At 35.5% G+C, this 16,772-nt stretch overlaps 2 protein-coding genes across 3 annotated transcripts in view; both read left to right on the top strand.

The window, feature by feature from the left end:
- The first annotated feature begins 7,185 nt into the window (after positions 1-7,185).
- Positions 7,186-15,193, top strand: LOC140150458 (cytochrome c, somatic-like). 2 transcript variants are annotated; one of them, XM_072172477.1, is made up of 3 exons: positions 7,186-7,305; positions 12,118-12,326; positions 13,970-15,193. In XM_072172477.1, the coding sequence occupies exons 2-3, from the start codon at positions 12,134-12,136 to the stop codon at positions 14,119-14,121; spliced, it is 345 nt and encodes a 114-aa protein (XP_072028578.1). In that variant the 5' UTR covers positions 7,186-7,305; positions 12,118-12,133; the 3' UTR covers positions 14,122-15,193. The 2 variants fall into 2 exon arrangements, with proteins under 2 accessions (XP_072028578.1, XP_072028577.1); XM_072172476.1 differs by having other exon boundaries at positions 7,196-7,503.
- A 460-nt stretch (positions 15,194-15,653) lies between these two features.
- LOC140149618 (uncharacterized) overlaps positions 15,654-16,772 on the top strand; it is a 37,455-nt gene continuing 36,336 nt past the window's right edge. Inside the window, exon 1 of the mRNA XM_072171698.1 lies at positions 15,654-15,693. Coding sequence (XP_072027799.1) covers positions 15,654-15,693 — 40 coding nt within the window. The remainder of the gene's footprint in view (positions 15,694-16,772) is intronic.

The following is a 16,772-nucleotide window of genomic DNA, read 5'->3' as shown; positions in this document are numbered from 1 at the left end:
ACAGCAGTTGCAAGGCGGGTTGCAAGGCAACAACAGTAAGCTACATTTCCTGATTTCCACGTTGTGATGTGTACCGATGTCCTAAATAAAATACCCTATGACTAATAATTATTAATTAGCGTGGACTTAACAGTATTTCTATTTAATGGTGTGAAATCACTCTGTATTATACGGAACTTTTAACGTCTTTTGTATACCATACGTCAAACATCCGTCACTGCATGAAACGAGTGATTATTATTAATGCTGTCCTCCATAAATGTGTAAGATGTGTCACAATTGGTCATTGAACTGTTAAAATGGTGTTGATTTTGAGATAAACTTTTTGATTACATAATTGTATGTCTCTGCTGCCCATAGGGTGAAGGCCTCCTCCTCCTCCTCCTCTTCCTCCTCCTCCTGTTGAGTGAGGGTTATTGATAGATCGCTGCGGTATCGGAGCAAAATTGTTCATTTACCCGTGACAATTTGGTGTTGCCACCTGTTGTTGATTTTAAGCTTCTTTTTTCTTTTTTAAACCTCTTTTTAGGAATGTTAAGGAAGCGATCTGCCAAAAGCCAAAAAATGTGAAAATTTAGCGATTTTCATTTGCTGCATTCTCTTGATTAAAACATTGTTGTCGATTAAAGCCTGGTTAAAAGTAATGCAAATATACCATGTATACCATATTTTCAATGTAATTCACTTATCACTATTAGAGCATAACTTATTCTGCAAAAAGTCAATATTAAATAAAATACGCCACTATGTGAAAAGGACTAATGTCAATTTCGCCGTTCAAATGACAAATACGTCGAGCAAATACGTCGCTATGTGAAACAGATGCGCTAGGACAAAACAGCAATTTTACCGTGCAATGATAAAGTCGCGCAAATACGTCACTATGTGAAACAGCAATTCTTCTAATTGACATACTGGGTTTGCGCAGTATAGATGATCGGCAAATACGTCGTTATGTGATACAGCAATTTCAACGTTTTGCAAATACGACATAATAATATTACTAATTTAACCAAGTTTTTGAGACATGGTTTTTGGTGATTTTATTTAGTAAAACATAACAAACGAATGCTCCAATTGTTAAAAAAAATGTTAAAAGTGTGGAATACGAAACATCTTTTTCGTGACAACCTTTTCAAGAAGTCATAGTTCAAAATCCTTGGTTTCACGAAGTTGTCAGTATGATTTTGTTAACACAGTCATATCAATACATCGGTGTGATTTATTTCCAACTACCGGTATCTCATATTTCCAAAAATTCAGTAGGTAAATTTTTATTGTTGTCAAAAATGGTTTAAATTACAAAAATTATGCATTTCCTCTCAATATTGCATACCCTTGTTTCTTATCTTGCAAAGTGTTATTACAGTATTTGTGATATTATCAAATTAACATATTTACTACTTATCATGGTTTGATGATAATATGCTGAGATACCTAGATATTATAGGCTTAATCGCATTTAAATTTGCTGATACGTTCGTACGCGTGAGTACTAATTATGACAAAAACACATTTACTTGATTGATTGACAAATTAATATCTATACATGCCTGTGCAAACGGGACATATATAGCTATTGCATTTGTTGTGTTTTAGTCTATCCCTTCTTCTTAAATGCGGCCCGGGAAACAGGGCAATAGGGCATATTGTATTTCTTGTGTCTAGTTATCTATGTCCGGACCGCGATATATTTTTCAGAAATTTTTTTATTTTTACTGAGTTTTGCTGTATTCCGTGTTGAATTATAAAAACGGGGGAATCAAAATTTACAAATAAATTATATATCGCACCCGGGCCGTATCTTAGCAAATAAAGCAGTCACCGGGTCCTAAGTCGATACACTGATAACCTTTAAGTATTAAACATTCATACATGAGCCCACAGCCCGGGGGGGCACTCCAACTTTGGAGGTGACGTATATGTAGGGCTGTTAAGACCCCCCTTTTCAGCATCGCTGTCACCCAAAGACCCCATATTTTTTTACGAACACATGCTCTGTCACCCGAAGACCCCCTATTTTTGGATTTGATCTGTCACCCAAAGACCCTTACAAGTTCAATTTGAACAGCAACTTTCATTTATCACTGATTTTGTTACTTATTTTGAAAAAACAATGAAATTTGAAGCCATTTAGAACTGGAAATTCGATTTTCGAGGTTTTTGCGGCGCTGTTTCGGCTCTCACCCAAAGATTCCTTTTAAAAAAAAGGTCACGTTCTCACCCAATGACCCCATATTTTTTACATTTTGCTCTCACCGAATGCCAAAAACCATGCTCTCACCCAATGACCCCATATTTTTTACATTTTGCTCTCACCGAATGCCCCTTAGTGCGAAAGTGCCAGCCCTACACCTATATCCATTTCATATTGAATTGCCCCCCCCGGGCCCACAGTGCCCCAAATGCTAACGAGCATATAAATCTTGTTCAAAGTGTATTGACATTGGTAATAAAATGTGGCAAATTTCACGAGCAACATAATGGTCTTCATTATTTCAATGGATCCTTCCAGTTTTGAGCCCATGTAAATAGGCTTTACAACATGTTTTAGACCAAAATAGGGTAACATTGCAAAATGCCCAAATTCATCTTCATTTTGGACTGAAATTGAAAAATATAATATTTTTGAAAATTTAAAACACCACCCAATGATCCTAATTCTTTTAGCAGTTCCCACCAAATAACCCTTATACTTACATGCATACGTATAGCGATTACCATTACAGATATATGGACATGGCAGCCTTAATACATTCAGATGTGTAATCGATCAGCAAAAGCATTCAATTTATTTAAATGAAGCGCCTAAAGTCAGGTGGGTGGTAAAGATGATTGCATCGACAGCTAAAGCCTCCCTTGTAGACTCCAGACCCAAACACGCACACATTTGGGATACATGAGAACAATGGTACCACTTTACACATGACTACCCTTACACATGACTGTATTGTGGTCACTTATTGTTGTGTAGAGCGTTAATATGATGCCGGATCAGTGACCAATTTAATGGCGGAACCCCTTTGTTCGAAACAATGGTACCACTTTTATGAATAGCCTGTCGCAAACTCTAATCGGCATCAAACGAACAAAGCATTACATAATCTATTGCCACTCTATTTCTATTAAAAGCTCTTTGGTCAACAGTGCTTATTATGTGATCCTGTGTCATATACTGGGGTACCCAAAAAGGGGGTTTTGTTACATTTTGATGTGCAGCTTGGACTTCAAAACAGTGTCGCTTGAGTATTCCTTCACTTAGAAGATTCAATTAGGTCTTAAATTGAGACTAATTTATTCTATATTACTCATGTTTTTATCCTGTTTTAAAATAATTTATAATTATTTTCTTATGACGTTTGGCATGAAATGTGCCAAGGGTGGTTGAGGATTAGGAGGAGGAGGATTAGGAGGAGGGATTCGTATCGTAAATTTGATCTAAAACCCCCATTAAAAATTTGAATCTAGTAAAAAAATGTCTAAATTAACTCCCAGACATCTAAACCAAGTAAATAAATACAGAGGTCATGTAAAAGACTAATACTTGCTCAGAATGATTGTAAATGTGGAAAAAAGAGGTGGGGTTAAATCCCACCTACTTTGTGATTGTTTTTGCCCGCACTCTCTCGTTTTTTAACCGATATCCATAAAAAAGGTGTCAAAATGCTCAGGAGGATGAACCACTTCAAATGAGACGTGTAGGTGAAATGTTTGAAACATTTCATTTTTTTACTATGTAACACAAAGGTACCCCAGGTTGTGACACAGGACCATGTATCATCTTGGTGTAATACATCTTTCAGACCTAGTCGTGATCAATACAATGTCTGTGTGGGCTAGCCATGTATACCTCTGATGGTATTGGTAAGAGGCTACATTTATGAAAGGTGTGAGGTTAAAGTGCATTTTTAGCTGCGGGTAGCAGCTCTATAAGTCACCATGTCTCTCCGTTAGTCCGTCCGTCCGTCCGTCCGTCCGTGCGTCCGTTAGTCCGTTAGTAACAAACGCTAAAAAATGCTGTTACGTCTACATTGTTTGTCGCATGGCTATGGTACTTGGTGAGGGGGAGGGCCTATACCGGCCCCATACTGGAAAAGAGTTTTGTCCCGAAATTTGGGAAAATGAGGGGAAATTGAGGGAAGTTAAGGGAAATTGAAGAGAATTAAGGGAAATTGAGATTTTTTTTCTTTTTTTGAATTTTTTTTTTTGAATTTTTTTTTTTTTTGAAATTTTTTTTTTCGAAATTTTTTTTTTTTTTAAATTTTTTTTTTCCGAAATTTTTTTTTCCGAAATCTTTTTTTCGAAATTTTTTTTTTTTTTTTCGAAATTTTTTTTTTTTTCCGAAATTTTTTTTTCCCAAAATTTTTTTTTTTCGACATTTTTTTTTTTTCAAAATTTTTTTTTTTTTTTTTTTTTAATAATTTTTTTTTTCGAAATTTTTTTTTTCCGAAATTTTTTTTTTTTTATTTGTTTTTTGAAGTAAGACACCATAACTGCAAAATTGAATTCCTTGTCCCGCAGCGACCGCTACGGATCCGACGGTACTTGTTTTAAAAACAACTTGATTGTATTTGAACTGTTTGTAGATTTAATCTGATCAAATATACGAACAACTCAATTTAAAACCATTGTATTTTGAAAACAAAAATAGAAAAATATGAATAATTTATAAATGTGTTTGCTGTTTTATGTTTGCAGAGGCGGAATTAAGGATTCATCAACATGCAACAGTTTCACTGAAAGTAATAATTATAATGTATATTTTTAATTTCACATGAAACAATAATATGAAAAAACACATTTTTTAAGTAGTAGGGCAGATTTTATCGACGTTATGAATATTCATGACCTCATGAATATTAATGAAGTGGGCGTGGCTAATTTGCATATTCAGGAAACAGGCGTGGTTAATTAGCATGAATATTAACGAAGAAGTTTGAAATATTTTTCCGTGTAATTTTAATTTGTGTAAAATATTTTTTCGTGTTGCGGTAAAAACGGAAATATTTTTTCGTGTTACGTTGAAAAAATTTGTGTAAAATATTTTTTCGTGTTGCGGTAAAAACGGAAATATTTTTTCGTGTTACGTTGAAGTTTGAAATATTTTTTCGTGTAATCTTTAATCGTGTCAAATATTTTTTCGTGTTACGTTGAAGTTTTAAATATTTTTTCGTGTACTCTTTAATCGTGTCAAATATTTTTTTCGTGTTGTCGTTAAGAAATATTTTTTCGTGTTTGGGGAAGTTTGAAATTTTTTTGTGTAATCTTTAATCGTGTCAAATAATATTTTTTGTGTTACGTTGAAGTTTGAAATCTTTTTTCGTGTTTGAGGAAGTTTGAAATATTTCTTCGTGTTGCGGTGAAGTTGAAAGTATTTTTTCGTGTTGTCGTTAAGAAATCTTTTTTCATGTTGCAATAAAGTTTAAATTATTTTGAAAATACTAAGAAGGAATCAATTACAGGAAGTAATTAATTAAATTTGATTTCCGTGGTTTGGAAACCTAAGACAGTCGGACTGAAATAATTAATTAGATGTCAAAACTTTTTAGCAGCATGTTCACGAGGTATTGAATGAGTTTGAGTACCTTTGTTTCTCACTTCAATCCTCATTTAACCGCTGTAACTTATCCGACATTATTAATAATGATAGGGTCTCTAGTATCAAAAAACGTACATAAAGAAAAACAATAGGCATAAGAGGGAAGAAGGTGTCAAATAAGGCTGTGTTTTGTCCCCTATCCTCTTTTGTTTATATATAAATGAATTTTCTAAGATGTCCATGCCAAAACAGACTGAGTGTACACCCATCCTCTTGGATTTTCCTCTCCTTTGGTTCAAAGATAATAATCCTGGTGTCGTCACTGACTTTCTTGAATTGTCATGTCACTCATTTATACACAGCAAATTGTAGTTAGCAAGTATCAGATTGTGGTTAAAGAAAAAAAAGTAAAAAAAAAGGAACAGTTATATATTTGCTGTTTACTCTTGATTTTTACTCTTGTACTTTTCACAGGGAAAGAAAGAGGCAAGGACAAAAAGCAATTGATAGCAACAAAAAACACCTCACTCCCTCCTCACTTTTCCAAAAAGTGAGGACGTGAAACAAATTGTTAATTTTATGTGGCGTTAATCTTTTATATTGAATAAATTGTCAAAATTTACATTTAATTTTTTCAGCAACAAATTAGTCATATAAATAAAAGTTATATTAAAATAAAACGATTTTTTGCTCAATTTTAATTATGCTTAGGAGTATTTCGTGATCCTAGCATCCTCTTTTTATGACATTTTCCAGTAGATATTCGCGAAAAAGCTTATTCCTAATTCTAAAATTCAGTTGATTCCCATTTTGCGAGTTATGCATGATAAATGTGTATTACACTGCTCCATAGGCCACTGTTGTAATTTCGTTCTGGTATACCAGAACGTAATTCAAATTTCACGATATTTTTGCGAAACGAATTAATCTGCAAGAAACATTTTGTACATAAACATTATGTAGCCAGAGGATTCCAGTGGAATAAAATCTCAACTTTTTTTGAGAAAATCGTGGGATGATGCCCGGGATGCGAACTTTTTTCCGTAGTAAACATTTGAATAGGGGGGCAATTTACAAAACCTTTATTAAATGTATGGTGTCCCACCTCCAGATTCAAGTATTATATAAATGTGTCCCCTCAGCACAACTGAGCCCGGATCATGTCGCCAGTGCCACTATTGAGATATGCTCCATCGAACTTAACAATAAACAATAGGAAACAAAGGATTTATTGACTGTTTTATTGATTTTTCACTACTTAAATGTCAAGTACTATAGACATGATATACATCATTTTAAAGCTAATTTCAAGCAGAATATTTTGGTTGAATATCTCAAAAATGATGATTGGCGACTTCAGGGCTCAGTTGTGCTGAGGGTCACAAATATTATGTCTCTTTATAATATAAATCCCATGTGATTTTGCTCTGTGTCTTGGTGTCTTTGGTGTCAAAACCTGGATTCAATCATCCTATACATAATTATAAATATGTCTTTATTATAAATATGCTGTGGATCACGAAATGATATTTTGCAAGGCAATCCAAGGCAAGGTAAGTGTACATTAGTACACACGTGTCTCAACTGCACGTTAATTCAACGGAGTGGCGTACGTGCAAATGTCGTAGCAGGTCAAATGTCTATAGCGTTTTGTATAGCCTTCGAAGGAGATAATAGTGTGTGTAATACTATTTCTAGCAACAATCTCATAGCGGACTACTCAGTGTATAGTAAGCTTCTATACTACATGTTCAATGTCATGACAGGTAAATGTAGTGAATAAATAAATCTACATACAATCACGATTTGCATCAGAACCAGTTTTGCGTGATCAAAGGTTGCGTTAAAAGCTGTTCGTAGTAGCCTACATGCATACAATCCTTATACTACTGCTGCTGCTGCTGATGCTGCTGTAACAGGTGGAAGTGTGTGTGATCACAAATTCTGTGTTAAGAAGTTTCCAGGTACGTAGCTATATATTATCCGGGGAAGCAATCAGGCCCGCCAGGATTTCTTTTAGGATTAGAGGGGTGCATAGACATCATCATAATTATAAAAAAGGGGGCAAGAGACATTTTTGACAGTCAAAAGGGTGAGGAGCAACAGAGGCTACGGATTTTTAATATTTAGGGGGGGGGGGGGCAAAATGTTAGGCCTGCTCCGAAACGCTGAAGGGGTGGGTGCGAGAGGGGGTGTGCACCTCCAGTGCTTAAAGGCATACCTAAAATTATGAATATTAGTTTACCTTAAAATTATGAATTTTATCCTTTTTTTTTAATTTTACCCTAAAATTATTAATTTTACCTCAGATTTTTGGGAGGGCCCTAGGTTACACGAGCCCCATTACCAAAATTATTGAGGGGGCCGGCGGGCCCCCCGGTTCCGGAGCCACTGGGCAAGATATTTCTGGCAAGACAAAATAAAGGGGGGAAGAGATTTTTTGGCAACATTTATGGGGCACCTGAGACACGAGCCCGTCCTCTATTGTGTTAAGGGATCTGGAATGAGCGTTTTGAGCGTTTCGACAGTATTTTTTGTGGGATATGAGAGCACATCAGACATATCGAATTGCATTCTGAATACGAAGAATGTCTTTCTGATATCAAATAATTTTCATTTTTGAAATTCACGATATAATACAAATTTTATGACAAATTATTAAAATGTGATATTTTTCACATTTTTGATATATAAAAGTCCTCGAGGTAAATTTTATGAATCTAATGACATATTCTTAAAGTGTGTGTAGCTGGGAGGAAAAGCCGATGATCAATTGAAAATGTTCACCTTTCATATTGAAGATACGGATTTTTTCCCAAAAAGACCTTTTTTTTTTTGGTGTTTTGGGAAAAAAAATCCATATCTTCAATAAGAAAAGTCAAAATTTTCAATTGATCGTCGGCTTTTCATCCCCCCTACATACACTTAAATTATAAATCATCAGATTTATAAAGTTTACTTCGAGTACTGTTAAATACCAAAAATATCAATTTTAATCATTTGCCATAAAATGTGTATTACATTGCGAATTTCAAAAATCAAAATTATTTGATATCAGAAGGACATTCTTCGTATTCAGAATGCAATTCGATATGTCTTATGTGCTCTAATGTCCCACAATAAATACTGTCCAAACGTTCATACCCCACCCCTTAATTTCTGTTGCATCAAATTTAAAAACGGAAATAGCAAAAACAATTTTGATACCTCATCTGTCTTGATAGGCCATCGAGGTCGCGTCACTGTAGTCATGATAAGATTGTTTGTATTGTTCTCAGAAAAAAACTCGTTTTTGTTCACGGAGTGAACATTTCCCCCCACTTGAACCCATATCTCATATGCACAGCTTATCCCTTACATACACTGTGTCTTGAATAACTATTGCAGCCCGTCAACCCATGGTTAAGAGGCTAGGAAATAATTCCTAATGTCTCATACCCAGGTGTGTATCCCTTTATCTAATCTTGCCCCACATGACAAGGACTTTTTAGCACATCTTATCTTGTATTGAGACAATGGCAGCCAGGACTATTTTTTTGCCTTTTTTCTAAGCATGTTTACTATTGGATTGAGCCATTACTATAATAGGCTTTACTGATTGGTGGGTAAGGTCAATGCTATTGTTTATTTTGGGATAAGGCTGAGCATATTACTGCATATATCATGTATATGACAAATAACACTGCTATTTTGATACAGGCGATTTACTCAATTTAATACTTCCAACTGACACAATTTAGTTCTTGTTATCTACCCGGTAATGTTTGCTCATCTTATTATTGGAACCTAAATAATTATTGGACCAAGGTTATTATATGCATGGTATATTAATTGAATTCCATGATAGTGATAGGCCTATTGATTTGAAAGTTTGTATTTCAATGAGTTTCTTGCTGGATGGAGAGTTATAAGCCAGAGTCAGGATGTAGGTATCATTATGCCTCAAATCACTAATTTATTGTAAGATCAGTGCAGAGTAGGTTAGATATGAAAATGGAAAGTTAGAACAAATTACTATACACCTGATCCGTGAACTGTGTCTTTTTGAAAAACTCTATTCTTGTTTCTATTTATGGCGCTCTAGCTGAAATACAATACAGCAAGATAATGTAAGATAAAGTAAAATCATGAAATGTAAACCTTTATTTTAGCTAGAGAATCTCGAGCTAGGGCACCTGTTAAATAAAATTCAAAATTCAATTATTGGCCCGTACCCTCTCCTCTTTTTTATGAGAGTAAATTATTGTTTAGTTGGTTGTTGGAAGTGGTTTTCTTTGCTATGTTCTTCGTCTTCCTTTTCCTTGTTAACTGCACTGCATAAATATTGTAAGACGCGTCTTTGAAGATGTTTTTGGGCCACTTCCTCATGCAATTCCCCAAGTCATGTCTTGCATATGGGGACATAAAGTCGTATCGACAGACGAAACATGCACAATTTCTTAATTTAAAGGACATAGCTATATGGCATGAAAAAGGTATGTAGCTAGACTTCAGTAATGCCTTAATTATAGGTATAGAATGGACATAATACTTCATGACCTATTAAAGACATAAGATTGAAATAATAACTTTGATTTCATCAAGACATGTCTTAGCGCAATTTAACTATAGACATAATTTCTACTAAGCATAACGTTTTGACTAACCACTTATGCCAAGACGAATTAAGACATGTCTATTAAACACATCTCCAGACTGGACTCAACAAGTCGCGCTGTATACTTTCGGAATTTTATAAAATTGTTCATATCAAAACACAAAATCTACATTTTGTCTTAAAACAAAGAAAATAATAGGAGTTGATTTTATATTGTTATAATGCCTAATAATATTAATTAGTACAACTTTACTATTAAAGTACATACTTGTGCCTACAGTCATGCAGAGGAAACAGATAATTCAGACCAAAGATATGCATGATATGAGACAAGAAGCGGAAACCTGTTCAAGGGAAAACAGATAATAAGAGCATAAACAAAGGTCATCCATAGATAATAGGCTAATATGCACGGTATTGTCCTTCATAAGTGAAAGAGTTTTTAACATACTGATCATTTTTATAAACATCTACCAAAAAGTAGGGGAGACCGGGGATGGACGTTACAAATTTTACATTTTGCCCCATATAATTCCAATGAAAGAACTCAAACACTCCATCTTGGGTCTGTGGTTAGCCCATTATGTTTACTAAAACTTGGGGCATACAAAACATGAAAACATCAAACAACTAATTAACTACTAATTAATTAATGAAGGTAATTTTTTTGTAACAACTTACCCCGCATACCGGGTAAGTTGTTACACCATGCCGGGTAAGTTGTTACAATGTTACAAATTTTTATGGACCTTTTATAGGCCTTTAGAAGCATTTAGATCATTTTTATTTTATAATAAGTTCATTTATATTAAACTATGATGCTCTTATATTATGGTCAGCCGCTGCAACTCGCAGAGAATCACCATATTCCAACACACGTAGGGCAGCAGCCTCCATTTACATTATATTAAGAGGTGTTTTCCCCCTCTCTGTCTTCCTTTTCCAGGTCCTTGGCATCTTTAACAGTAGAGCATTTGCAGCTCTAGGTAAAGCAAACTACACAGTTAACATATGAAATATTTAAACTGAAAATTGAAATAAAATTGATTTCAACACATGTAAAATGTAATTGGGGTAGGTTGTTACATGGGGTAGGTTGTTACGGTGTAACAACTATCCCCATAGGGAGTTTTGAACACATAAGCCATTATAACACAACCCTGAGGCAGAATTACAGGTCATGACTCGGAGATATATTAGTAACCTACACATACTATATTTACCATATCAAGCTAGCATTATGCACCTCCAGTTGTTGGAGTTATTACAATATTACAGTTTTGTCAGAAAGTTACTAGGGAAGGACAAAAAAAGTTTTTTTGACTTAACTTTTTAGTAGAACAATGGAGAAAGCTCGCGATTGGCAGTATACCCCTGTGATGTGTATAGGCAACATATGGATGTCAGTTAGCCTGCCCTCTCTTATTCCAGCTTGGCACATTGAGAGGTGTAACAACTTCCCCATGTAACTTCCATCCCCGGTCTCCCCTAATTACCCCTCTTATTATGAGATAATAACTAAAAATTTTAAAACTGAAATAACAAACATGACAAAAGAAAACCCAGTCTTATTTTACAAATTGTGACGCCTCATGTGTCTTAATAGCCCAAAATTTGTTGCCATGGTGACCCTTTGAATGAAAAAGATGCTCATTCAAAAGTTGCACCGAAACCAATTGACAATGTTGCTTTTGTTGCTAGAGTGCCTGGTCGTCACCCCGGGGGGAGGCACTCTCACTTTGGAGGTGACGCGTATAGGGCTGTAAAGACACCTTTTCATCAGCGTCGCTGTCACCCAAAGACCCCATATTTTTTTATGAACACATGCTCTGTCACCCGAAGACCCCATATTTTTCCATTGGCCACATTTTCCCACCGGGGCCCTGGCTACGACTCTGCTGTACAGTATACATATTCAATTCATACCGTAGTTTGTAAGCCTATGATATGATATAGACAACATGTTTCTGTCTTTTTTCAGAATCTCAGCCACTACTATGACTTTCGATGACGACGCGCCGGTGGGTGACCCCAAACGTGGAGCCATAATCTTCAAAGAACATTGTGCCTTTTGTCACAGCTTAGAGGAGAAAGGGGGACACAAAAGAGGTCCAAACCTATGGGGATTATGGGGTAGACAAGCTGGATCAGCACCAGGATTCAAATATGTACAATCTGATGAAAAGAAAGGTAGGTTCACTGTCACATCCGTGGGGGATTACACTGGTCCTTGAAGTACACTTTTATATAATTATCTATACTATAAAATAAATGGCAGAAAGCCCAGTACTCAGCAGCCCCGCGACTCACAAAATTCTGACGAGCGGACTCTCTGACTAGCAGGTCTTCTGAGGTATCTTTGATCAAATGTGGCCGTACACTACGAATGAGCCGTAAAGTCGGCAAATTGTATTCTGAGTTACAATATAAAATGTGCGTGAAGGTCGTATTCATAGGTACCTCAATTTGTTGCGACAAGTATCTCATTTACACCGTTTAAACCAATCAATAATCCTATTGCTGAATAGGATAATAAGCTTCTACCCATTTCTATAGAATCATTAAATAGTTCTAGTCTTTGTTTGCTTTGGCTAAATCCTGTTCAAGTGGAGGGTTACAAAGCAGTGTATTTTGTCTAGATAACCAACAATTAACAATGAGAGCTTTCCTGAACCTCTTTGACTTGAGGATGATTTGATATGACCAGCAATTATAACTGTTTGATATTTATTACCAGCAATGTGGAAAAAGAGACACACGTAGAACCGAAAAAAGGTACCATTTTGTTGAAGGAGCAGAGTTCAACAATCCATAACCCCGCTTCTGGATATCGTTTGAAGTCAAATGATATACCATTTTAAAGCTTATGATATATATTTTCTAAACACGAAATAAAACAAAATTGACCGGTGCCGACTTAACAGCTGATTCGTTGTGTACGATCACATATCTGTTTTGTGTATTGTTTAACATGAAATACCCCGTAAATCTGCAGCGAGTTTTAAATTATTTGTTGTGAGATTTGAAGATTAATCAAAGCAATTAATGAATGCACTGTGCGATCGACAGGTAATGTGCAGCCAGATTAGGGCCATTTGCCTGCTCGTCAAAGTGCCATCTGAGAGTGGACTGCACATTTCACCCTCCCCTCCCCAAGTCTCAGCTTTAGCCTCGTTGGCGAATAGAATTAAAATTTTAAAAAGATGTTATAATCTCATCAGATCACAAGATAATGGTATTATTTGTTTTTAAAGTGAATTAAATTCAAGAATGGTATGGTATTTTCTGCATGTGTTATAATCTACTTGCATGCAAAGAAATAACAGAAAGCGCAACTGATTTATACAAAATACTCTACTCAAAATCATCTACACACCGCACCGCTTGTGTCATGCATGTTTAAGGGTAGACGCGGTATTGTTGGTTGAAGCAGCCAAAAAATTCGATTTTCATTATCTCAATATATTATTGAAATGAAAAATAACACATTGATGTTTTGCAAAAGTTCTACAAATCATATACTTTGAAAACTTGCTTGATTTATTGTTGTTAATAAGTTATGTACGTTTTACAAAAGTGTTGTTGTTTCAGCCTTCTTTACCACATAACTCAAGGACCACAGGACCTACAAAAGTATATATGTGACATTTGAATTCTTCTACACACTTGCAATGCAATTTATGCCAAAGCTCACCACCATTCGCAAGATGCTGTGAACTACTAAATCGCAACAGTTTAAAATAGTTGCTAACCTTCATAGGCAAGCAGAATTTTCAGTAATTATATCTTGTTAATATGTAATTATATCATGTTCTTATTTATATTTTATGCAGGTATTTGGGGCGATAAAACTCTATGGCAATTCTTCACAGGACCACATATACCTGGAACTAAGATGGTATTCAAAGACCTGAAAGAAGACAAGCAAGAAAGGGCTGATCTACTGACTTATCTCAAAGAAAATACTGGAAGCAAGAAAGAGTAAACATTAAATTTATCAAGGCATGATCTACGGGAGTTTATTCAGAAACCAACCTCTCTCGGAGGCTGAATGTTTTAATTTTTCCCGACATCTGTTAATAATTTTATACGCCCAGCCCCAGGGCCACTTTGGCCCGTAGACATGGTAGGTCTACAAATCTACGAAGCCTCATCAATTTGTAGGAGTCCGAATATAAGGAGCATTTTGTGATCCTAGCATCCTCTCTTTATGACATTTTTTTAGTAGATATCCACAAAAAAAGCTTATTCTCAAAATTTCAGTTGATTCTGATTTTGCGTTTGCGAGTTCAGCATGATTATGTGTGTTACACTGCTCCATAGACAATGTGTTGTAATTTCGTTCTGGTGTTCCAGAACGTAATTAATCTGCAAGAACGAATTAATCTGCAAGAAATTTTTTGTACATAAACATTATGTAGCTAGAGGTTTCCAATGGTATAAAAATCTCAACTTTTATTGAGAAAAATGGGGGATGATGCTATGGATTACACATTTTGACTGTACTTTTTTGACGTCAGACTCATAAATCAACAAAATGGCATCACCGTATAAGGGCGGTAGGATATACACGAGCATCTGATCCGAGGGGCGAGGGCCCGACTTATTTCCAAAACTGTCCATGCCCCAGCGATGCTCGGCACTCATCCCCTGATATGATCCTTTATACGCAGGCCCAATGATTTAAAACAATGGAATTACCCATGCCATTCTTGATTCTTAATTAAAGCATCTAGCACTCTGACAAACTTTACTACCACGTTTCCAGCTTTGTGGTGAACTGTTTAGATCATGTCAACATTGTTAAGGCTGTAACAATTTCCATCCGTGTAAATATGAAATTATATTTTGGAATAGATGGTTTATAACAAGAAAGTTAAAATCATTATTCATTAATCAAGTTTTAAATGTCAATTTGATGACATTATATTAGAAAAAAATTAATATAATTATTTTGCTAACGATAAGCTTATCTATAAAATATATTCTTTCATTAAATTGTCTTGCTTTTTTGTGTGTCATATAATACAATTATGAAGAAAATAAATTATGTACTGATATACATGTTGATCGAGAATCTTCTCGAGTAAAACTCCTTGGTGTTTGTTTAATTTAATGGCAATTGGTAAACGACCAAATTTTCTAATGAATGTTAGGTTTGATACAAAAAGAAAAACACATGTACAAGCCAAAAAAAATCACTCTTGTATGCGGAAATCGTCATCCCCCACTACTAGCTCATAATGCTTATGCTTGTGAAGAAACTCGCCCATCATCACTTGTTCATATCCCCTGTACACTCAATCAATCCCACTCCCAACCGGTCACATCTGAAAACAAAACATTACTCCCATCCATCTTTTAAACAAATGCACAGTCATTGGTGAAGAAATTTGAGGAAGCGGAGATAATATTTGATCAACAAGAGGTGGACATTGGTGTTGTATCTGAATCGTGGTTTTCTCCGAACATTCCTGATGAACAGCTGAGCATAAGTGGTTACAATTTGTTCTCACAATGTCGGGACAGAAGACGTGGCGGCGGAGTTGCTATCTACGTGAGTACTGAGTTACCTGCCAAAGAGATTGATGTTCCTGTTCCTAATGAACTTGAATGCCTCTGGGTCAACATTCGCCCTAATAGACTGCTCCGTGGAATTTCTTCTTTAGCAATTTGCGCGGTTTATCAGGGATCGATACAAAGGGATGGGCATCCTAGTATTACGTAACAAACCGGAAGATGTAGTTTAAGTCTAGACAATAGGCGGATTAGCGGCCATTTTGTCTTCTACATGATTTTATTCACGTGTCCTTATACTTTAGTACACAAGTATATAAGTTAACAGGTTTACAATTTTAAAATTATATTTTGTGTATACAATATATTCTGTAGTAAATCGATCAAATGACGGTGATTGTTCAGGTATTATATGTGATGCGATCAAGCAAAATCAGTCGGAACTCGGCAATAATAAATTTTCAGTTTCTTACAGGATAGTAAAAAACATTTACAAAGCTGGATTTTGCAGAAAACCCCATTGAAATTGAACAACCAGTTCCAAATATATGAGCAATTAAAGAGTTTCCAAAACAAGAAGAAACAAAAGGAAATATTTCTTTTATTTGGCTATATCTCAAAATCAATATTTCCGAGTTCCGACTGATTTTGCTTGATCGCATCACATATGCTTGATAGAATTAAATTGTCTGACCAGCCAGTATTCTCCTCCGCTGTCATTGTGATTCCAGTCACTCCACGTACCGTGTTGCGAAGGTGGAGGAGACTAAAGCTGTATTAACGGAAACGGAAGGGGTTAAAAATGATGTAGTTTAAGTCGAACAATAGCGTGACGTAGTTTCCGGCATTGTTCCTATGCACTTTCACCCTCCTGGGTTTTTATTGTAACCGACTCCCCCTATCAGGATTTACTTAAGATGCATTTGTTAAAGACTGTTGACTATTTAAGAACAAAGTATCCTGATATTGGTATAGTTATCCTGATATTGGTATAGTTATCTTAGGTGACTTTAACAGAATGAATATACAGCAAATTGTTAATGGCAATGACTTATCAGCTTACTGACTTTCCAACTAGAGGGGATGCAACCCTTGACCTTTTACCTACAAACCACATGC

Source organism: Amphiura filiformis, chromosome 4, assembly GCF_039555335.1.
Source record: "Amphiura filiformis chromosome 4, Afil_fr2py, whole genome shotgun sequence".
Classification (NCBI taxonomy): domain Eukaryota; kingdom Metazoa; phylum Echinodermata; class Ophiuroidea; order Amphilepidida; family Amphiuridae; genus Amphiura; species Amphiura filiformis.
The sequence above is the reverse complement of the archived record's forward strand: the minus strand, read 5'-3'. Positions and strand labels throughout refer to the sequence as shown.

Coding starts and splice junctions, on each gene's coding strand:
- LOC140150458 (XM_072172477.1), top strand. CDS start 12,134: ATGACTTTCGATGACGACGCGCCGGTGGGTGACCCCAAACGTGGAGCC. Junction 12,327..13,969: donor ACAATCTGATGAAAAGAAAG/GTAGGTTCACTG, acceptor TATTTTATGCAG/GTATTTGGGGCGATAAAACT.